Source organism: Cavia porcellus, unplaced genomic scaffold (genome assembly GCF_034190915.1).
Source record: "Cavia porcellus strain 051 isolate PalLab524CR breed Dunkin Hartley unplaced genomic scaffold, mCavPor4.1 scaffold_25, whole genome shotgun sequence".
Lineage (NCBI taxonomy): Eukaryota > Metazoa > Chordata > Mammalia > Rodentia > Caviidae > Cavia > Cavia porcellus.
The window spans coordinates 32,129,606-32,153,276 of record NW_026947508.1 but is presented as its reverse complement, the minus strand read 5'-3'; the positions used below and the strand labels follow the sequence as shown (position 1 = coordinate 32,153,276).

The window sequence follows — 23,671 nt, the reverse complement described above, 5'->3', positions numbered from 1 at the left end:
TAAGCAGCAGAAGAAGCCTCGATTGTCATTGCTTCATAATGATGAAAGGGGAAGAGAAAGAGTGTCTGATTGTTTTGTAAAGGAAACTTAGTGGTTCAATTTGTCGAATGTCTTCAGAGAGAGCCTTAGAGAAACAACATTTGTGAGCCTTTGTGAGCTTAGCTGTGTGAGCCCTTCTATAGTGCCATCTGTCAAGTCCTTGCTCCCATCTCCTGCTGCCATGGAGAGTCAGGCCAGGGCCCAGCTTTTGCCTTAGGCTCTCAGTGGAAAACAAAGCTGACTTTTCTACTAGTACAGTTCTTTGACGTCTAACCTCTTCCTTACTTATACTCGCTTCTAAAAATACAAATGTTTTTCATGTGTATAAAATACTTTAATCTAGTCGTTTCTCTCTTTTGGTATTCCCAGATGAGATTTTCTTGAAAAGGAGCAGGATAGTAAAAAAGCCTGTATAAGTGAGACAGGGGGGTGAGAATGGTCTTGGATAAGAGGTTAGCAACTAGAGAGCAGTGGGTCCAGCTCCCCTGCTGGACCCTCAGAAGAGGTGGCACAGGCCACGCCCTTTGCTGGCTCTGTGGAGCATTGTATGTGGCAAATGGGGGCCTTGTGGATTAGTCCTTCAGACACTGAGCTGACACAGCCCAGGGATGTGGGACCAGGAGAAGCCAGGCAGAAAGTGGAGAGGCAGCTCTGGCCCTCACATTTACAGGGTGAGGCACAGGTGAGGGCTTGAATTTCTAACATTGTAGCCTTGAGTTGAAATGGTTCTATGATAGGAAATCTGATATCTTAGAGGTCTGATTCTGGAAGGTGGGGAGGACTCTCTCTTTGGAGTCCTAATTCGAAGCAGAAGAGTTTACTTGGCTGTGTGACCTTGGACAAATTGTAAGCCCTTTCTGAACTTCAGTTTCCTTTTGTGTACAATGATCAGAATGGACTGGCCTGCAAGACTGTTGTGCACTTTGATGTACTGTATTTCTGTCTAGCTAATAAGTAAGCTGGCCATAACTTACTTTTTCCTTAAAAATGCTAAACAGCTGTAGCAAGACATATGTTGACTTGTTATTATTAAAGAAAAAGATTGTATAAATTTAATTACTTTTAGAATGAATTCTAAAAAACCCTAATGAGCTGGCTTTGTGTATATATGTATGTGTGTGTGCATTGTCTTCTCAGCGCATGTAAAATCCAAATCCCACTTGCACCAACTGAAGAAAAGAAGACTGGATTCAGATGCCATCAGTACCACAGGAAGCCAGACTACTTCCCCTGACTGTGATACTGAACCTAAAGAGGACGGAGCCCCGGGACAGAATGACCCAGAGCTGAAGAGCAGCATTTAGGAAACATCTCCAGGGACCTCTGCAGAGGCTCTGGGGCCCAGCAGAGCAGGCGGTCTGTCTCCCTCCGTGTGGGCTGAGGAGTACTGTGCAGGAAGCCCTGCCATTTTCTTTTATTTGATAGTGAAGCTTAAGTCCTACATTCTCTGCAATGGAAACAGCAAGTCTTTCGACTCCTGTGGCTGTTGGGTCGGGTATAGTGCATTTGAGGTTTTTTCCTTTTCTTTGAACCTTAAAGTTTCTATTTTTTAAAAAGACAAGGTTGCACAGTGTTAAACCTGAAAATCTTTTTAGTGGTAAATACTAGGGCTTACTACATCTCATAAAAGAAGTTTTTTGTCTCTGACTAAAAATACCTAATTTCCAGATGCTTTTATAGATGACCGAAGTATTGTGAGCCACAAATCAGGAGTTCTGGATTTGAGGGATTGGCAGGAAAGACCAGCCTCAATCAGAGGATTAAATAAACCAAGCCTGCTCTTGGAATTCCACAGAGGAGGAAATCAGATCAAGGTAGTTGTGACCCGCAACTTGAAGCCTAAAGACTGAAATCCGTTGATTTCCTATAATAATGGCTATCACTGTTGACTTTGTATTAAGGTAGAAATATATATGTTTTTATTGAAAGATAAAATAAAGAAAAACTTTGTGACATCCTCCATCATCCTTAAAAAAAGATATTTATGTCTGTTTAATTTATACATAATATACTGTTATCAATTTGATAGTTTAGTCTTGACATTCTTTTTTTTTTTTTTTTTTTTTTTTTTTAATCGGTACCAGGGATCGAACTCGTGACTGCCTGCTCGCAAGGCAGGCGCTTATGTCGCTGAGCTAAATCCCCAGCTTGACATTTTTCATAGACCATGTTTGTGTAGCTGATATATATTGTGTACTTTATATTCCTGGAAGATGTCCAGAAAGGATCTTTTATTGGAAATTTGTTGTTTCCAGTTGAAGTCTTTTTTTTCTGGAGTGACTTGAGATACCTTCAATATTAAATAGATATTTATATATAATACAAGGATATTTCTAAATAGGAAATATCTAAATATCCTTAGATACAGAGTTGGGCAGCATTATATATTCATAGTAGTGTGCAGTTATTATCACTGTTTATAAAATTTTTCATCAGTCTTAGTGTGCCCATTGAGTAATGACGCCTGCCTCAATATATTTGTTCAGAATATATTATTCTGAACAGATAGCCCTGAACTAGACGAGAGGGTATACAGAGATGAATTGTGATTCTTGCTTTCGGGAAGCTTGTAAGTCTCCTTTGCATACATAGACAGTCAGGCTAGGTAAGACTATCAGAGGCCAGAAAAGCAGAATTTTGGTTGAAAGAAGGGAAGGAATCATTTCTGCTAGACCTTAAAAAAGCAATTTTTGTTAAATATGTTTACTCAACCACATAGATTGCCTTTTGTTGTGTTGTATTGTGTTCTGTGACAGGGTCTTGTTAAGTTGTTCAGGCTGGCCTTGAACTTGAGGTGCTCCTTCCTTCTGCCAGAATGCTGGGATCACAGGTGTGCACCATCACTCCCTGCCTGTTAACCTTTTAGCAGTGCTGAATTGTAGAGCCTGACCACCTTTTACCAGTTCCACTTCCAAGAACGTTTATTCTCTAGTCAAAGAAGAAACACCATTGTATCCACTCCATCTTATTCTTTCTGTGATCTGATTTCCCCAGGCCATTTACCAAGTGCTAGCAGGGTGGGAAGCCAATCTGCTCCCTGGGTGTGGAGATGAGTGCTGTCTGTGAGGTGTGCGGTGCCAAGCACTCAGATGCCTTATCTCCTCTCAGAGCCGGTGGGGACAGACTGTGAGCTGGTGGGAGACCCAGGCCCAGTCACAAGCACAGAGAACCAGCAGCCACACGGGACAGAAGTGAACCTGATAAATGTTAGCACTGTTTTAAACTGGCTGTTTGTAGTCAGGAAGCTTCGTCTCTGAAATGCTTCTCACTCGAGTTGTAAAATATGTTTGAAAGCTTAAAAAAGACTCAGTGGACAAACAAGAAAGACAAGTTTTAATAATCTTACCTCAAAAAGCCCCTAATCCTTTCATCTGAAATATCTGGAGTATGGGGCTATGCTCAGTGGCATAAGTGCCTGCCTGACAAGTGTGAGGTCGTGAGTTCAATCCCTGGAACCACAAAAAAAAATCCGGAGCAGTAATTCTCACTAGCTCATTACTTTGTGCTGGCTGAGTTTTTGGCACTTTGCTTTGAGTCTGGTGTCCCTGCTCCCAGGCACTGGCAGTTCAGTGGGGTGGGTTTCCCTCACCGCCTGCCAAAGGGGTTGGGGAGACAGAACACTAGAAAGGTGTGCACACCAGCATCGCCCTGCGTAGAACTTCCTTCTGCCTCCGGCCCACTGAATGGCTCTGCTGAGTATAGGGAAGGAAAGTAGATTTTTGCCTTTTGTTGTCATTGGTGTGGAGATGAAAGAATCCTTAGACTATTCCTATACGCATTAGGCCGGATGTGGATGTGTCTTTGTCACAGGGCAAGCCAGCAAAACCCTGATAGACCTTAGGCCTTCTCTTCACTGGACTACAGAATCTTACAGTAAATCTCATCCGATAGTTAGGAAAGACCATCGAGAGCAATGCTGGGCTCTTCATCAGTCTGCAGTGAGGATGAGTGCTGGTCTGCTCTGTCTGGCCTCAGCCAGTTCCCGAGGAGCAGAGCCCTTCCACCCAGGCCCCAGGCTCTAGTCCATCACTGGTGCTGCCTAAATGGCTTTGGTAATTAATTCCAGCACTCAAGCTGTCAGAAGAAACCTTGATTAGGCTTTTGGTATTTCCTATGGTTCAAGTGGTGTTAAGAAATTAAGAAGTACTTTGAAGAGAGAGTTCGATGTTTAGTCTTTTTTTTTTTTTTTTTTTTTGTCTTTTTCATTTTTATGGGTACCAGGGATCGAACTCAGGACTGCCTGCTTACAAGGCCGGCGCTAATGCCGCTGAGCTAAATCCCTGGCCCCAGATGTTTAGTCTTTAAGATATTTTGCTTGTTTGTATAGGTCCAAGCATGGATTGATCTATAGTCTAGATACATGGTTTGATCTTTTCTAACTCTCAGTAATTATTTATATTCTTAGCCTCAGTTCTACATTTAACAACAAAGTGTTGGTGGTTTTTGTTGTTTGTTTTTTTTGTACCGGAATTGAACTTTGAACCTCTTGCTTGCCAGACAGGCACTGTGCCTCTGAGCTACACCCTGGCTCCAACAATAAGGATTTTTGTATTTAAAACAACTCAGTATGTACACACACACACACACACACACACACACAGAGACCATCAGAGGGTTGATGGTGTAGCTCAGTGATAGAGCACCTGCTTAGTATTCATAAGGTCCTGGGTTCAGTCCTCAGCAAAGGGGAAAGCAGAAACCACGTAGCACGTTCAATGCTAGCAACAACAGCAGCGCACGCATGTGCGCGCGCGTGTGCACACACACACACACACACACACACACTCATGAAAGCAAGCTTTTATGAATGCAGTGACTATATTCCCAGCACCATGAAATAGTAAAGCATGAAACTATATAAGCCTCTACAAAAGTAGTCTGCTTCAATCATTAAGTAGTCTTGGAGCCAGGTAGCTCAGCACTGTAGGAGGCTGAGGCTGGAGGTTCACAAGTTTGAGCCCATTATGGGTAACTTAGAGACTTAGAACTTGTCTGGAAACAAAAATAAAAATAAAAAGGCTGGGGATGTAGGTCAGTGTGAAAGCCCTGGATTTAATTCCCAGTATCAAAAAAAAAAAAAAGTAATCTTGGGGTGGAATCTCATTCTTTGATTAAAACATACTTAAGCGGTGAGGGCCATTCTCTAAAATATTGACTAGCTGGTAATTCGTAAAGCTGTTCTGAATATGTACAAAGGAAGGTACATGGCTGTGTTAGGGTTAAAAGCTAAGCTCTAACAAAGAGGCTCAACAGTACAGTGGCTTAAAAAGAAAACAAGCCAGTCCATTCTTTCTCTTCTCTCACAGCTCTGAGGGGAGTCAGCGTTTCCGAGAGAGCAGTTAGGTCAGTGGGGCAGCTCTGCTCCAGATGGTCATCCAGGGATACAGGTCCTTGGTATCATATTGCTTCCCTGCCCTCAGGAGCATTGTCCTCCGCTGCATGCTTGAGGCCGGCTGGGTCACTGGTCCCAGGGGGCAGGCAGGGAAAGGGCACAGGAGGAGGCCGAGACCTGGCCCTGAGGTGGCACCCCAGCATCTGCCTGTGCACCTACTTCCTAGGAGCCGGGAAATGGGAGGCAGCGTGTGCCAAGAAAGAAGGGAAGAACAGATTTGGTGGATAACTTGCTGTTTTCCTTAAATTGGTATTGTGGAAAGAACACTGTATTCCGACCTCTTTTGACTAATTAGATATTTGCCAGAGGCAAGTTTCTATTTTCCCATCTGTGAAATTAGTGGGTCACATGACCTGACCTCTGAAATATTTCAAAAAGTGAAGTTTGACCAAATCTTTACTAGGTGAGACTATAAGACAAGAATGGTGCCCTGGTTCATGAACTTGATTCTTTCTATGATTCTGGATGCAAACCGAGTTGGACGAGAACCAGATCAAAGTCAGTAGTTAAGCTCAATGTCAATCTTACATGGAAATTTGATTTGGTGCTTTTCCAATTCTGTTTGCAACCAGAATCCAGGACAACATTAAGTTTGTGAATTGAAGTACCACTGCATTTGAAAAAGGCACTCCGGGAAATATAAGCATGTGCGCTGCAGGGTCAGGGGCTGAATCCCTGAAGGTGGTAGGGAGGACAGCTGGAAAGGGTTTTGGTGGCCTCAAGGAATAAGTCAACCAATGACCAACTGCCTACCTCCAGATGGCTTTGTATGGGGGAGAAACAATTTGTCTTTGCAGCCAAACAGCCTCCTGTCTAGCACACTATCTGTGCAATCTTTGGAAAATTGTTTAAACAGCCTCGGTTTCCTCATGTATAAAATTCCAGGGAACATCATAAGAGGCACAGATTGGATATATTTACTTTATTGGAGAAAATGTATTAGTACTGTTAAAATGTTGGTTCGTGGTGTGGTGTCAGTTCCTGAAAAGCACATATCAAAGCAAGCTCAGACTTAAGATAAACTGGTTTGCCAGTGGCCTAAAATAATGCCTTGCCCCTTGCTTGCCCCCCTCCTAGGTTTCAGCCCTTAGGTTTGGCTCATGGGTTGGTTAGAATGTGCATACTTTCTTCCTTTAGCTTACTTGCTCAAATTGTTTCCATCACCAGAAATGCTTTCTTTACTTAATGAACTCCTACACATCCTTTGAGGCTAAACATGATGTCTTTTGCTTAGAGAAAGCTCCCTGGGATTCTCTCGGGAGGCTTGGTTTTTCCTTCTTGTGTGAGCCTTAACAATTCATACATCACGGTAGTAGTAATATTGGTGAGTACTTACACAGCACTTTGTGCCAGCCACTGTTTTAAGTATTTGGACACATACTCATTAAATCCAGCAGCCTATGAGGTAATGCTGTCACTGTGACGATGAGCTGTTTTACTGTTGAGAGAACAGCAGAGCGGTTGAGTAGAGCAGTTAGGATTTGAAACAAGTCGGTGGCTCCAGGATCTTGCACCTTCTCGTTTTGCCACAGCACACAGATCATTATGTCTCTTGCCGCCTCGGGTAATAAATGCTATCAGGATGTGAGTCCTATTCTGAGACCAGTGTGGAACATAAACAGTGCCTGGTAGACACTGAGGCCAGACCCTGTGGGGCGTGCTTCCCTAGATGTGGCCACTCAGCGTGCTTGCTGGGCAGGCATCAGGCATGGTATGCGACGCACATGCCTACCTTTCAGGATTTCCTTAAACAAACAGACGAGGCAGTGTGTTATCACCACTTGGTGAAGGAGCCAGTATGTCCAGAGAGTTTGACAGTGGCTGGTACAGAGTAGACATGCAGAATATTTCCTGGATATTAGAAAGCTCTTAAGGGGCAAGGATTTTGTCCATTGTTCAGATTTATCACTGGCACCTGCAAGGGCCTATGGCTTTGAAAGGTGTTCATAAGCATTCGTGTGTGCGTATGTGTTGCTTTTGTTTTTCATTTTGAACCAGTCTTTACATTGTTCCAGCTTTATCAAGTTGTAGTTGACCAAATGCATATATTGAGGAACATAACAATGATTTGATATATGCACATTTTATGAAATGATTACTACATTAAGTTGTGGCATCTGTTGAATTAGGATTTGAAGCCAATTTGGGCCGACTCCAGACCCACACTCTTAATGACTACATGCGGCTTCTCCAAGGGCATTCCTGTAAGATTTTTGTTTTTGTTCTGACATAGTGTCATGCGATGTAGTCCAGGCTGGCCTTGAACTCACTATGTAACCCAGACTGGCTTTGAATTTGTAGCAGTCCTGCTGAGTGCTGGACTTTGGGCTTATACCAACAGGCTTTTTAAAATGTGTGTATTACTAGATCCCAACTACTTCTAAAAGGCGATCAAGGAATGTAACCTGGTCACTGAGGTGTTTCATCGGATTCAAAACCAGGGAAGCATCTAGTGCCTAGAGCCAACTTGTACTGTCTAACCCAAGGCCGTGGAGACCCTCTCTCTTTTGAAGACTGGCTTTTTGTATGCAGCATAGGTAGTGCTGCCAGTAGCACCCAGTGTCATCTCCTGCAACCTCAACAGCCAGAGGGAGGTGGTGCTGATGCTTTCTCTGGTTCTAAGTTCAAAAGTTCAGGGCAATTCACACCTATTAGAATGGCTACCAGCAAAAACACAACAGGTGCTAGCAATTGTGCAGAAATGAGACCTTGTGCCCAGTCAGAATGGGAAATGGAGCCACTGCTGTAGAAAATGCAATGGCAGTTCCTCAATCAATCAAAAGCAGAACTGCTGTATGACCTAGCAGACCCACTTCTGGATATGTGTCTAAAGAACTGAAAGTGGGACCTCGCAATATATTTACACTGTGATTTTCATAGTAGCAGCATTCACAATAGCCAAGCAGCAGAAGCAGTAACCTAAGCATTCTTCTGGGGATGAATAGATGAACAAAATGTGTATACTTATGACAGGATAATCATCCTTAGGAAGGGAGGACATTCTGACCTCTGTTGTGACATGGATGAACTTGGAGAACATTCTGCTAATGAAATGAGCCAGCCACAGAAAGACAAGTGTGTGTCATGGTTCCACTTATGTAGAGTATCAGTTTCATAGAAACAAAGAATGTGATGGTTGCTGGGGGGGATGGGGATGTTTAATGAGAGTTGGTTTAAGCAAGGTGAAATTCTGAAGATCAGTTGTGCAACAGTGTGCATGTGCTTAACTGCACACTTAGAAATGGTTACGATGGTAAATTTTATGTTGTGTTTTCCACAATTTTAGAAGGAAGCCCAAAGACGGGTCCATTAGCCCACATTGGGTCTAGTGTTTACCCTGAGGCCTGTCAACCAGGCTGGCATGGATTCTTGAAGGGATGGGGTAGTTCCTATGGAAACCAGATGGCTGGAGTGGGGGTGGAATGATTCCCAGAAGGAGGCTGTGGGGGCTGGTGGGAGGGAGGGCATCTGGACAGACACACGGTGGGTGTCCACTGTGGGCTTACTGCCCACCCTGAAGCAGCTCACTTGTTTTTCTAGCAGCAGAGCTGAGCTAAAGCTCATTCCAAACTACGTAGTACCTGCTGTCATCTTTATCATCAGGTATCTTAATTATTCCTTACAAATGTATAGCTCAGCAAAGTTGTTTAGTTGTTGTTTTGGGTATTTTGGGGGAAGGGAGTTTTTGTTTCGAGACAGTTTATGTAGTTCAAACGGGCCTTGAACTCACTATGTAGTACAGGCTGGCCTTGAATGCACAGTGATCCTCCTGCCTCAGCCTCCCAAGGGCTAGAATTACAAGAGAACCACACCCTCAGCCTTCTCTTTTTTGATACATTGTTGCGATACAATTTACATTCAGCCTGGGGAATTGGAACATATATATATGTATCATATGATCACTTCTATTCCTGTTCCCTCTCCCCCTTCAGCAGGGTTTTTACAAAGGTACGTATGTCTCGCCAGAAAACCTTTGAAGTAGTTTGTACAAATGAAGAAACAGACTTAATAGTATTTAAGTGATTAACAGAGTGTTGATGTTATTTCAATCGTCAGACTAGAAGCCAGTTTGAACTAATTTAGGTACAAAGGAGGATTTATTGATTCATAGGCTAGAAGGAAGAGTCAGACATCTGAGCCCCCCTAACCCCCGAAGGGCAGCCGGCTGCAGCTGGGCCTCGGGAATGACTGCCATCGTGGACTCAGACACTGCCAGCACTGTCCTGCTTCCATTTCCCGTCTCTGCATGCCGACTTCACTTCTCCCTCCGTGTGAACCCACTTTCCTCAGATGGTCATGGAAGCTTCCACACTTGGCATTTATACCTTTCCCCCACTGCGAAGTGGTGGCCCTGAAGTGACCTTAGTCCTAGGGGAAGACTAAGTTGAGCTGCATTCTGCTGTCCCCCTCTTAGCAGGAAAACCTGTCACCTCAGTACGTGGCAGGTTCCTGGAGAAACACATGACTAGGACTGGGGAGAGTTTCCTCCAAGTGGGCAGGGATGGGATTGGTGCCATGAAGGCCACACATCAGTGGTCCACAGTAGTGCCTCACAGTACGAGGGAGATAAAAGAGAGAAGCCCAGGTCTTGTGACTACAGCCTTTAGAGGCAACCCGAGGACTTCCCTGCAATAGAGATCCCATTCCAGTCCCATGGAGAAGTTACTGGAATTCTAGCAAGTTAATTCCAATCTGCCACTTCCAGTGCAACCCAAGGTGAGAATAAAGACACACACACACACAGTTATGAGAAGCCAAAGGGATCCTATGTCCAGCCACAATGGTGGGTCACCGGAACAAAGGCCATGACCCAGGGCCCAACCTGGGTTTTATTAATTCTCCCTGAGGAGAGTCATTGGGGGATGAGTGACAGAGAGGTGGGAAATACATGACACCATGAGCCGGGCTGGGTAGGAGGCCTGAGATCACCTCTATAATATGCAGAGGACAAAAAATTCAGAAAATAATCTGTGTAACACAGCTGAGGTAGGATCTAATATTTTGGGGTCAGCACTTCAGTTCTGATATACAATCTTTTTCCCCTGAAAGTCAACCTCTTTCTCGAGGCTTGGTCCCAGCCAACAGCATGGAGCATGGCTCTCCATCCCTGCTGGCTCAACCATGCTTTTCTGGGAGTCACTGGGTGGGAAACAGGAACTTCAAAGATTACACATCAGCTCCTCAGCTAGCCCAATTTCAAAGGCGTAAAGCCAATTTGAAGGAACAAAGAAATAGCCCAACCAGCTCCGTACAAACCAATACAGGCAGGTAGAGCCAAGTTTATCCAAAATGGAGATAGTTGCTCTTCTTTCAAAGGGACTTGTCCCAGTGGTCCTCCACACCCTGCAGAAGGAAGGCTCCACCTCTGGGAGGCCCTGGGACCATGCATGGGTAGCTGTGAGGCTGGGGTCAGGCTCTTAGCAGGAGTGGGTCAATGAGTCCCCTCAAAGCCAGTGTCCAGGGAACGTCACAGACCCATAGCTTTTGCCTGTGGAAGCTTCTTCGTTAACCTCATTGAACTTGAGGGATCTAGACTTCGATATGAACATGTACCTTAAATCTTTCCCGGTACTAGGGATCAAACCCAGGTGCACTCTGGCCAAGCTACATCCTCAGTCCTTTTTATATATTTTTTAAATTTTTTTGGTACTGGGGATCAAACTCATGATCTTGTGCTTGCCAGGCAGGCACTTACACCATTGAGCTAAATCCCCAGTCCCTTTATTTTTGATTTTGAGACAAGTTCTTGCTAAATTGGCCAGGCTAGTTGCAAACTTGCATTCCTCTGCCTCATCCAAGTAGTTGGAATTATAGATGTGTGTCACCATGCCTGGGATTAGACTTCTGTATAAATGTCACTTGTGGATTCAAAAATGCGTGTATTGGGGTTGGGGATTTAGCTTAGTGGGGTAAGCGCCTGCCTTGCAAGTGTGTGGTTGTGAGTTCAATCCCCAGTACTGATAAAAAAGAAAAAGAAAAAAAAAAAAAATGCCTGTATGCTTGGAGGCATGGTGGCACATGCCTGTAATTCCAGCATTCAGGAGGCTGAAGCAAGGGGATCACTGTGAGTCTGAGACCAGCCTGGGCTACATAGCGAGACCCTATATCCCGTATCTGCACAATGAGATGAAGTTGCATGGAATGGGCATTTCTGATGACAGATGGAAATGCTGTCCAACCTGTTCAAGTTTTTTACATAAATATCTTTTTACCCTTTTCCTCTCTGCTTTCTCACCCTCCTTCCCTCCCTCTCTCCCTTTTTTCTTTCCAGTCCAGTCTTCCATCCCTTCCACTTTCTTGAATGATGATCTCACTGTGTTGCCCAGACTGACCTTGAACTGTTGGGTTCAGTGAATTCTTGTGTCTTGGCCTCCTGAGTAGCTGAGACTACTGGAACACACCACTGGACACAGTTTGGTCAGTTTTCAAATGCATTGAATCACTGAGCTAGATTTGTAGCAGCAGGTGGAACAACACTTCTGCTGAGGTTGAGCAAGTCACCCATAGGAGCAGTCACACAGCTGTGAAGGAACCTGGTCCCCTGGCTGGGGAGGCTGGCTCTTCTTTCCACTATGCAGTGCTAGCTGCAATTCTGACTATTTTGAATGAGCCTCCAACAAAGTAACTTTTTCTTTAGTTACCTGATAATAACTTGAAGTCAAGGACCTCGGGAGCCTAATCAAGTAAACAAGAGCTGTATAGTTAGGAACATCTGTTTCTGTCTCATAAGACATGGAGCAGACTAAGTGCTGTTCTCACTGCTATAGATCAGAGTCTATCCTCAGAGGGTTCAAATCTTACGTGCTGTTTCAGCACAGGGGAAAATAGGGGTGTTCAGGGAACACACATGATTTCACCAGACTTCTCCAGAGAAGTCTGGGAAGTTTTTTTTTTTTTTTTTGGGGGGGGGGATGTCATCAGGCTGCAAAGCGGGGTGTTAGGAGAAAAGGCTGGAGACATCTATAGGAGCCAGGTCACAAGTACCCATAAACCATTAATCTGAAAATCCCTATGTTGGATGTGTGTGATGGTGAGATCAGTCTGATTTGGAGAACGGCCCAGGAGGACAAGTAAGGTATAGGCAGGTTACACAGACAGGACTGGATAGAGCTGGCGAGGAGGAGGGGTGCAAACCTGAGCACTTGGCTGGATGGGGCTGCATTCTTTGGCCAAGATGTGAACACTGGAGGAAGAACAGGTTTGGGCTGAGGCTGAGTTTGGTTTGGGACTTTTTGAGACTGGGCTATTTGTAAAGAAGTCTGGTGGGAAGTATGGTAAGGAACTAGATCATCAGGTTGAGCGCAGGTTGCATTCTGGGTAGAGATAGAATCTCTTGATCATCAGGATTGGTGCTTTGAAAAGACATGAGGTCACTAGAGCAGGGGGCATAATAACATTGAGGAGCATGGATAGCATCTCAAAGAGCTTTGAGAGGGGAGTGGTTAGCAGGGAAAAAATCACAGAGGCCACAGACAGAAAGGAATGAGAAGTAGCTGTCAGCAAGGTGTGGTTGGCATGCGACTGTAATCCCAGCACTTGGGAGGCTGAGGCAGGAGGCCTCCTAGTTCACAATGCCAGCCTGGGCTACTCAGAGGTTAGCCTGGATTACATAGTGAGAATCCGTCTCAAACAAGACAAGATTCTAAAAAATCACAAAAGTATCTTGGATTTTAGTGAGGATATCAATTGTAATGTTAAGGTTCAAAAGGGTTAGAAATTAAAGTCATATTTTGTGGTTTCAGGAGTGAATGAAGAGAGAAGATGAGGACAGTTAGTACTCTGTTTTGAAGTTCTGAAAGGAAGGAAAGAGGCCTGTTTGCTGGAGGGAGGTTTTGGGCCGAAGGATTTTATTTATGTATTTATTATATGTGTCTCAGTATGTATTCCAGGCTGGCCTTTATGTTGTGTCAATCCTCCTGAAGACTCAGCCTCCCAAGTGCTGGAATTACAGGCATGCGTCATCCAACCCAGATATTTCCTTTATTTCTGAGATTGTCACATGTTGAAATGCCACCTGGAAGGAGCTAGAGGTTCTACTAGAAAGAGTTTCCTCCTTCTGTGAAAGATTTCTACCTGTGAGCTAGCTGCCCACCCCATCTTGTCTGGCCTGGGGCTTTCCTGTTTTTTGGCAGTGAAGGCTCCTGTTCCTGGAGTACCCTCAGGAGGAGCAAACCATCCAGGTATGGTGGTACATATCTCTATTCCCACCACTTAGGAAGCTGAGGCAGGAGGATTATTGTGAGTTCAAAGCCAGCCTGGGCTACATAGTGAGACCCTGTTTCAAAAATAGAGAACAGAATAGGGAGCAAACCAAGATGATCGATTACCCTCGGTCTAAACTGGATAGTTTAGAAGGTGACATATCTGGAGATTTGGAAGTACTTCCACATAAAAAACCCACTGCAAGGAACAGAAGGAAAAGTAGGTGATACTTGATGGATGCTTTGATAGTTCAAAAAGTGGTAACTTAGAAGCAGCAATCCCGCACACAGAACTATCTGAGATAAGGAAGGATCAGGAGGAGATTAAAGACCCGCCTGCTGCAGTAAGTTCTGACTGTCTGCAAGTGATGAATGCGGGGGTGAAGGCAGTAGGTGAATCTAGCAAAGCAAGCAAACTTCAGATGCTCTGCCAGAACACAGGAACCTGGAAAGATGGAGAAAGAAGATAAAAGGAACTGTGGAAGGGAGAACAATAAAAGTTGAAAAAATCTTAAGAAGTGGAAAATGAAGGTCCTCTTGATTAATAACGCTAGTGGGAGTGAAGATGTGTTTCCCGCCTGCCCTTATGCTCTCTCCGTGTGTGAACACATTCAAACAACAACCCCGTGGGAGGGGAACTGAGGTCCTCCAGTTTTGCACCCAGGGGCTGTAGAGAAAAGATGTGTATAGTGTGTGCAAGTTTGCACAGGTAGGAGGTGGGGAAGCCTCGCTCTGAAGTGCTGGGCCATGCTGCCTCGTGGTGTAACACTGAAGCCAAGTGAGCCAGGCAGTCATCAGGAGTGGCTTTTTTTTTTTTTTTTTTTTTAAATTGTCTCCCACGTGCCAGACTCAATTCTGCTGCTGGGAAAATATCAAAGAGCGAGACAGACTAAGACCAGTTTAAACGGAGCTTAACTTCTTGTAGGGAGAAAAGAAAAATATACAAGTAAACAATTAGGAGTCAGTAAGTCCTATGAAGACATGCCTGAGGAACAAGGTAGGGTTACTAGTATGTGCTGCGACACGTTCCTGCTGCAGACGGCCGCAGGGGAAGGAAGGTGGCATCGCCTGAATTGCCCGATGTGGGGCTGGGGCAGGGGCAGGGCAAGTGTGGGAGTGCCAACAGCGGGGTGGCCTGGGCTGTGAAGAGGGTCTGGAGGATTCCAGTGGTGGGAGTGGGGAGATTTGTAAAAAGCGCCAGTCAGAGAAGTAGGTAGGGGCCAGCTCAGAGAACTCGTGAGACCAGAGTAAGGACCGGGGTTTTTATCCTAATTGTAACAGGAAGAGTTGAATATTTTTGGTTTGTACATTTGTCTACAGAAAAATGTGATCTGATTTACACGTTAAAAGATGAGTCCAGGGGCTGGGGATTTAGCTCAGTGGCATAAGTGCCTGCCTTGCAAGCAGGCAGTCGTGAGTTCGATCCCCGGTACCGATAAAAAAGAAAAAGACAAAAAAAAAAAAAAAAAAAAAAAGAACCCAGAGAGTTCTGAAGGAAGCAAGATGTCAAGGTTCTGACGTAGGGGACCAGGAAGGGCAGCCCCCTGCTCTCAGGGACAGAATTCAGCGCCTCGGAGGTTGGGAGCAGTGACGGGAGTTGATTTTAGATGAGATCCCAGTGGTCTGAGATGGAAGTGAACGCTAAGAAGAGTGAAATCAGCATGGAGGGGCCCCCGGGAGCAGGCCAGCTCCCCGACGGCAGCCAGGCCACATTGTAACCAGCCGTGGCCTCTGGGCAGTGCTGTTGCCACCTGCCCAGTCTCTGTTGTCCTCCCTCTGTGCTGCTAACGGCCTCCTCCTGTCAGCTACCTGTCACTACCCTTGAATCATCCAGCAGAAGTGGGGCCGCCAGTGCCTGCCCCACCAGAGCCACTTTCTGCAAACACTTTTCCTGACAGTTTAGGAATCTCTGAAGCCTTGTCTCACAATGCAGATCTCAGCATCGTCAATCTGACCTTACCACCTGGAACGGGGAAAAACTGGGCAGTGAAGCCAGTCTGCTCTGCGTGACTACACTTGGCAGACTGAGCCTCTGGGAGGGCAGCACCCTGGGAGTCGGGCTGTCTCTGTACCCCTCACACCAGGCGGGCACTCTGAGGCTCATTCTTAGGTTGAAAGCGGAAATGGGCGTGGTGGTGCATGCCTGTGAGTCCAGTATCTGGAGGCTGAGGCAGGAGGGTTGCCATAAGTTTGAGGCCACCCTGAACTAGGTAGCGAGACCATGTCTAAAAAAAGATAATGTGATCAGGGTATTTGAAGCAAGAAGAATATTTCAGGCATTTTGAGGGGGTTTATGGCAATGTGTCTTCCCTGGTTTTTCGAGACAGGGTCTTGCAGTGTGATTCAGGCTGGTCCCAAATTCACTGTGTAGCCCAGGTTTGAACTTCTGGTTATCCTTCTGCCTCAGCCTTCTGAGTGCTGGAATTACAGGTGTGTGCTACCATGCCTGGCTGGCACTTTTTTTTTTTTTACTATAAAAAAATTTTTTTTAAATGTAAACATTCACTGTCTAGAGTATGGCACTGGCTTCTGCTTGGTGGCATCTGCTCAGCTCTGGTGAAGGCCTAATTGAGGTTCATATCCCAGTGCCAAGAACATGCACAGAAAAGATGACAGGGCAAGTGAGGAAGCCAGCCAGGAGAGGCCAGCCTTGCTCTTGTGTAACAAGAACTCTAGCAAGAACTCCCTCTGCAGGTCCCTGGGAGCTATTTCTCCCTTCAGTCTGTCTCAGGCTGTACCCCAGTGACCTACCTGGTAATCCCCTGGCTCCAGACCCCCTCTCAGTCCCATCACCCCAGAACTGCCACACAGGACCACACTCACAGCACAGGAACCCTTAGGGGCACACCTGCCTCACAGCACAGTCATTTCTGGTGGCCGCCTGACCTGTTGGCCAAGAGCTGGGCAGCCTTGCAGATCTGCTGAGAGAAACAAGAGAAGCAGAAGTGTGAGAGGAACAGGAATAGGAAACAGAGGGAAGTGGCCTGCCTGCTCTATGGCTTTTAAGATCACAATTCTCGTCCCTCTTGAGGCCTGGCAGTGCCCTGCTCTTGAGTTACTAACGTCTCTGGTGGAGTATGGCACAGGCGGCCCCATTTCCACTGGGTGATTCCAGGGCAGTGACAGGCAGCTGACAGGAGGAGGCCTTTAGCAGCACAGAGGGAGGACGACTTTGTGTTCCGTTCACCCTAGAGTCTGGATCAACATTCTCAGCACACAGTCACAGCCCTCACCGCGGTCCAGGACTGCAGGACACTCGTGTAATAATGCGTGAAGACCTCACCCTGCTCCTCTGAGGTAACTACAGTGTATCCTCATTTTCCAGATGAAGAAATGAGGCCCAGAGAGGGGAGGTTACTTGCCCATGTCCCATAGCTAGTAAGTGGTGGAGATGAATTCACGTCTAAATGTAGGATGGGCGGGTGGTGTACATACACCTGTGATCCCAGCACTTGGGAGTCTGAGGCAGGAAGAGCGCTGCAGAGTTTGAGGCCAGCTTGGGCTGTGTAGTGAGTTCAAGGCCAGCCTGCATTGCAAGGTGAAATCCTGTTTCAAAAAAATTCCAAATGGAACCCATATCTAATGTTGCGGTCCTGTCACAATTTTTGAGCAAGGGTTTATTTATTTATTTTAACTCATTCCCTGGCAAGAATCCAGTTTTATTTGTTTTGGGGGGAAGTTGGGCTTTTGTTGTGTTTTTTGTCTTTGCAGTGCTCAGACTTGAAGCCAGCGCCTCACACGTCAGGCTTGTGCTCTAGCACTGAGCCGTATCCTCTCAAGAACCCAGTTTCAAATGCCAATTGCCACAAGGAATCTTGAGTTCAGCCTTCTCCAGTCTAGGCATAGGGTCCCTGCCAGAGTCGCGGGCTGGGTGGGCTTGGAGCGCAGCCTGCTCTGTCTGCCCCTGCCTCCTGCTTTGCCGGCCTGGCATGGGAAGCGCGGGAAAGGGCTGGCAAGGCCGGTGCAGGACTTGGCGGCAAAACTGCTTGTGTGGCGGGAGGCCAGCGCCGCGCCCTGGCACCTGGCAGGCAGCCCAGCCGGGCTGTTGAGAAAATACCTGGTACAAAGGAGTTCTCCCGCCACACTGGCCGCCTCCCCATGTCCCTGCAGCTCTACAGCTGAGGAACCTGACCTCCAGGCCAGGCCAGGCCAGGCCAGGTCCTTACATGGCCTCAGGAGGCATTGGAGAAGCCTGGGCAGGGTGCCCCACCTGGAACACCTGCCTGGCTGTCCCAGGTGGGCATCGCAGACAGAATGTCACTCCACACTGGTGTCACTACACATCGCATGGATTCCAGCCTGATTTCCACCAGGGACCCTGTAGGGATTTTGCTAAACTGCTCATCACTGCCACCCCTCCCCTCTGCATTCCAGTCAGGTGGCTTCACAGCTCTGGGGGCTGGACCCCCCCAGCAGGGTTTTTACCCTAGAGCAATAATTTGTCCAGTGTACTAAGTAGAAAAATGTGGGTCTGTGACAAAGAAGAAAAACCCCTGGCAAGACACATTTACCAGGGGGACCTAGGGGAGTGAACCTGGAGGGCCTGGGAGAAAAACTGGGGGAACGGAAAGCAGGGAGGTCTCTGGGGCAGGGGGAAGGGTTGGGTGGTCTCTGTGGCAAACAGCTTCCTGAGGAGGAGCCTCTCACTGAGCTTTCCTGTGTCCTGTACAAGGTCTCAGGGTGCAGTCCTGGGCTGGAGATGTCTCGGTGCGGTTCTTCCCTTCGAACAGGTCCATTCCAGGAGCACCAGGCTGGCATCAGACCTCAGGCCAACCCTGTGCTTTAGGGACCACTGCCGTCCAGGCTGCTCCCAAGACATGTGTTGCCCACAGTGACTCAGAAGAAGCAGCTGTTTTCCTCAGTGGACACAGCCCTATTCCAGGGCCCCCAGCTTTGCCAAGGAGGGCTGGGCGTGGAGTGGCCTTGAACCCTACTCATCTTGCCTGTGTGGTCTCGTGCAGATCCGTCCTCCATCCTCTAAATAGGGCAGTGCCTATTAGGATGATCCCAAAAATGGCCTTGGACCCTTTGTCCCCAGGCCAAAATCCACCCCCATCTGGATTTTTGCAGAGTTCCACAAAGGAGGTCAATCCAGAGGCTACTTACTCTTCTTCTTGGTCTAACCAATCCTCCACAGGAAGGAAAGGCTCCATGAGGGTCCCCAAGAAACAGCTCCCAAGGCTCCTGCAGAGCCTTCCTAGAGGATTCTCCTGCTCCTGTGGGAGCCCTGACTCAGGATGCACCCATTCCCAGACACTGCCCCCAAGGCTACCCTGAGGGCAGGGTTCGCTCCAGGGTATACGCTAACCTCCACTGTGTAATTTGGCCTGGAAGATAAGCAAGCCCTGGGTAAGCAGAGGTGACATAGCCACAGCCTCAGGACTGGCCAGTACCAGGGCTCAATGCTGTGGCTCTAGGTCCAGGAATTCAATGGGCTGTGTGTGGCCAGCCTCAATTTTCACCTGTTTCATTTCTGCTTATTCATCGTGGTGCCTACCTCATAGTCAACCACAGGAGCATGTCCTGCACAGATGCGCGCTCACTGTCCACAGGCAGACGGGCCCTCTTGAGACGGATGGACACTGTAACTCTCCAGCCCCACCTCTCCCAGGCTGTGGGACTCAGCTCCCCCGTTCCCAGGACAACAGGCACAGCAGACATCTGCCTTGCACACTGCTAGGCACCTGGCTATTCATGATAAAAGCAGCTACTACTACTTGAGTACATCCTCTGTGCTCAGTGCCTGCACTTCTCACAGTAGCCCACCAGGAAGACACACCCCCACCCAGAGGTGACTCAGTCATCATGAGCCTTGCTTACGACGTGGCAGCTCTGTCCTTTCTGTGCACAGCACAGTGGAGTTGTGTGGATGCTCAGTGCCTGTGGAGTTCATAGCCTGGGCTCAGAGCCCATGCCTACCATACCCCTCTTGGATTCCCCCAGGGGGTGGAGGGTAAACTGGGTCCAGGCTTAGGGCCAAAACTGTTGGCAGGATGGGGTTCTGATCCTGACCCTGAACCCTACTCTTGATTAGCTCTGCCTCCTGAGCTGGTCCCTAACCATCCTGGCCTTCAGGTGAGCCTGGGGTCGTGAGAAACAGAGGGTCAAACCCTGATCAGCAAAATCTCCTACCATAAAGAAAGTTCAGATGGGGCCTGTGTGAAACCCTGGCCTCCCTCTGCCCCCTGGTGGATCGGGGCAGCTTAGCACACAGGACAGATGACTCCTGAACACTGAGTGGCTCTTGCTGTGACCTCAGCCAAGACTCCTACCCTATGTTAAGTGGAGATGATAACAACAGTATCACCAGAATGCTGCAACCATTAGGTGCTGTAACAAATGGGAAACACTTGCTACTGAGCCATGGGCATGGAGAGTGCCCCAGTCACTGTTATCGTCCCTCTCCAGAGCAGCCCCTTAGCCCAGCTGGTTCTTGCCCCTCTTGCACCCCTCTTCCCAGGCCAGCTTCACTGTCTGTTCTGCAGTCTCTCCCACTGCGCCCCAGTCCCTTGAGCCCAGCAGCTGCTTCGGAAGACCAGACCTGCAGAGGTCCCTTGTGGGAGAGCTGTACCAGCCCTTCAGGCCAACTGCGAGGCCCCACCCACCTCTGTTTATGGAGCCCTTTAATGTTTTTTTTAATGTTGTAGAAAAATCATTAGTGTTTTGTTTTTGTGATGCTGGGGGATTTATGCATGCCTGCCAAGGGATCTACCATTAAGCTACAGCTGTGGCTCAAGAATCACCAGTTTATATTACCCTCAAATCATCTCATTGCTATTGCTTATGAATACTTTCATATCTACTAAGCTTTCATTGGCTTATTTTAATTCTTAAGCATGACGACGGCAGTGCTTTGATATTTTTAGCTTAAAGATTTATTGTAAATACTAAAAAAAGTAACGATGACAAATAATCTTGGAGGGGCTGGGGATTTGGCTCAGTGGTTTAAGTGCCTGCCTGGCAAGTGCAAGGTCATGAATTCCATCCCCAGTATCCCCTCCTCCAAAAAAAAAAAACTATTAGTGACTATCCATAAACAAATAATCTTGGATACATTTCTTAATATTTCTTTGAAATATCTTAAATACATACCTTCTCTTTCTAGGAGAAAAGAATAAACAACAATCATAATGAATTTCCACCTAGAATATCTTCTATTATAGTGCCAAAGTCTGAAGAGCCTAGAATATTGATAATGTACAAGAATCAGTACAGAAAAACGTGTATTTCTAGGGGGGAAAAAACCCCAAACTTAGTCTTCCTTCGGGTAATGACGAACTGGGTGATTTTTTGTGGGGAGGTCTTTTTGAGATGGGATTTCCCTGTGCAGTTCAGGGAACTCACTTTGTACCCCAGGCTGGCTTCAAACTCTCCGAAACCTTCCTGCCTTCAGCCTCCCTAGTGCTGGGATTACAGGCGTGCACTACCATGCCTGACCTGGACTGGGTGATTCTGATCAATTCTTGAGGATATCTTAAAAAGCTAGACAAAGTAACTTAAAAAGTCATCCTGCTTAACAGCTGTGATGGGCTCGGCATATGTCCCTAAGTCTACCATTGCTCCTCTCTCCAAGAGCCTAACTGCCCTGCCCTCGAATGAGCAATGACTCCTTAACTTGCTTCTGATGAAAATGATGGTGAGCACCTGGGTCATGAAAGGCACCGTGGTAGTTTCCTCCTCGTGCTGTCCCTGGATCACTCGCTCCAGAAGAGGCTGCTGCCCTGTTATGAGGATACGCAACCAGTCCTCAAAGAGAGGAGAGCTCTGTGAGGTGGAGAAACTGCAGCCCCCAGTGAGTAGCATCTTCCTGATGCGAAGACACCATCTTGGAAGCAGGTCCTCCAGGCCTGAATTACAGCCTTCAGGTGACTCCAGCCCTGGCCGATACCCTGGCTGTAACCTTGTGAGAGACCTGAACCAGAGCCACCCAGCCAAGCCATCTGGGCCCTGTCTCAGACTCTGCAAGATAATAGATTTTTTAAAAGCAACTACATTTGGTAGCAATTTGTTATTCCACAATAGGTAACTCTAACATAAAGGCAGCAGAGTTTTAACAAGGTGGGAAAGAATTATCAAGTGGAACTGGGAGTAATGGCCCATGCCCATAAGCTTGGCACTCTGGGAGCCTGAAGCAGGATTGTAGGCCTGAACCCAGATTGGACAATTTAGTGACTTAGTGAGATTGTCTCCAATTTAAAAGGAGCATGGGGTTCTAGAAATGTAGTTAAATACAAAAGCTCTAGGTTAACTTCCCCAGTACAGAAAAAAGTAATACTAATAAATAAAAGAAAAGATGACTAGTGTAGTGGCACAAGCTTATAATCCCGGCACTCAGGAGGCTGAGACAAGAGGATTGCTGTGAGTTTGAGGTCAGTCTTGGCTATATAGTGAGTTCAAGGCCAGCCTGAGCTACCTAGAAAGACCCTGTCTTTAAAAAAAAAAAAAAAGGAAAGGCACTACCAAGTAATTACCAAGTGGAAATCAAGGATCATTAAGGAAGTATCCGTGGTGACTCCTCTCCTTAAATCAGGATTCAGACACTAAATCTCAGAGTACTTAAGGATGCATAAGAAGTGGCCAGATCCTCAGGAAAATTGTGCCTCTGCTGCTTACCATCACAGTGCCTGAAGATGAGGCAGGTGATTCCCAACTGTAAGTCTCTGCAGGGACCAAGTAGAAACATAAGTGTTGGAGCAATGTTAAATGTAAAGGAAATTTTAAAATTTATATTTCATTTAAAATATTTTTGATTTTAAAAAGAATAAAACTCAAAAAAATAAAATAGAATAAAGCCAATCAAAACAAAACAGTAAAAATGATACAGGACTTCAAAAGAGGATAATAGGAAATCAACAATGGCTATCATAATGCCTCTTGTTATCTTCAAAATTACTGCTCATACCATCAGATAAAATCAAACAAAACAGAACAGAATAAAACCAACCAAAACAGAATATTGAATAAAATAAAACAATCAAATGGAACAAAATGAAACAGTGAGAACAATATTGAATTTCAAATCAAGACAGAAGGCAATCCTCCATATTTGCTATATTGCATATTGTTTTCCTCTGAATAGATGCTCAGACTACTGGCTCTGAGCCTGCAAGGTCAATCATACAATACAAGCATAAAGTTATTTTTGTATCTCAGTTGCTAACAACTCAGCCTGCATTCCTCTGAATCAGTTGGTTGCTTAAGGGGGGCCAGGGCAGTGGTGTTCTTGTCTCCCAGCCCACGTGCCAGTTGGCTCATGGGAAGGACAAATTGGCTTTTGATTTCTCTTCTTGGGACCCTCATGGCTTCCACTGGCTCCTAAAATTTGTATTTCTAATACTAGTATATTCCTAATACTAGTCAAGGATGAGACTGGGAAACAGCCTGTTTCCATAATTAGAAAGCTACAAAACTTAATGAGCCTTGACATTTCAATGGCAGCTGCACGATAAGTGTAACTTAGTTAGACAGTGCATCTTGTTATATTTTTGCCTGCTTTCAAGTTTCCAAAGACTTATCATTTCAAGGACAACTCAACTTAGTCTCAGACAATAATTGATACTTCCTGCTTGTTGTATACTAGTAACCCCAATTAGCTTACATAGAGTAAATCTCGCCTAGCAATATATGATAAGACATATGTCACCAACTATAGAATATCTTGTTATCTTCCTTTGGTACTTCCTTCTGGGAACCTATATAAGTAACTGCCTTATGCCAAAACATGGCTGGTGATCTGGAACTGAGATTCCCTCCAACCCACTAGCATAATAAAGTTGTTTGCCTTCCAAGTGCCTTTGGTGCCACGTTTTTTTGTCGGGTCTAATTCTGTGTCCCACAACATTTCTTGGGGTCTCATCCTGGATACACTGCGCTGACCATTTTGGTTACAGTGGAGGCCTGCTGAGCAACAGGGGCTTGCTGTCTGACTTGCAGATGAGCAGGTGTGCCCCTTGGTTCTTTTGTTGGAGTCTCCTCAGTGGTCAAGGAGCAGGAGCCCCTGTGTGGCAGCAGTGACCTCTTTGGACTCTAAGAGGATGAG

General features: G+C 46.3%; 1 protein-coding gene across 2 annotated transcripts in view; it reads left to right on the top strand.

Moving 5' to 3' along the window:
• Nucleotides 1-23,420, top strand: part of Trit1 (tRNA isopentenyltransferase 1) — a 62,091-nt gene extending 38,671 nt beyond the window's left edge. For both annotated transcript variants that reach the window (XM_063236165.1, XM_063236164.1), the window contains one exon: nt 1,177-23,420. In XM_063236165.1, the coding sequence (XP_063092235.1) occupies nt 1,177-1,343 (167 nt within the window). In that variant the 3' untranslated portion in view covers nt 1,344-23,420. The remainder of the gene's footprint in view (nt 1-1,176) is intronic.
• The last annotated feature ends 251 nt before the right edge of the window (nt 23,421-23,671 follow it).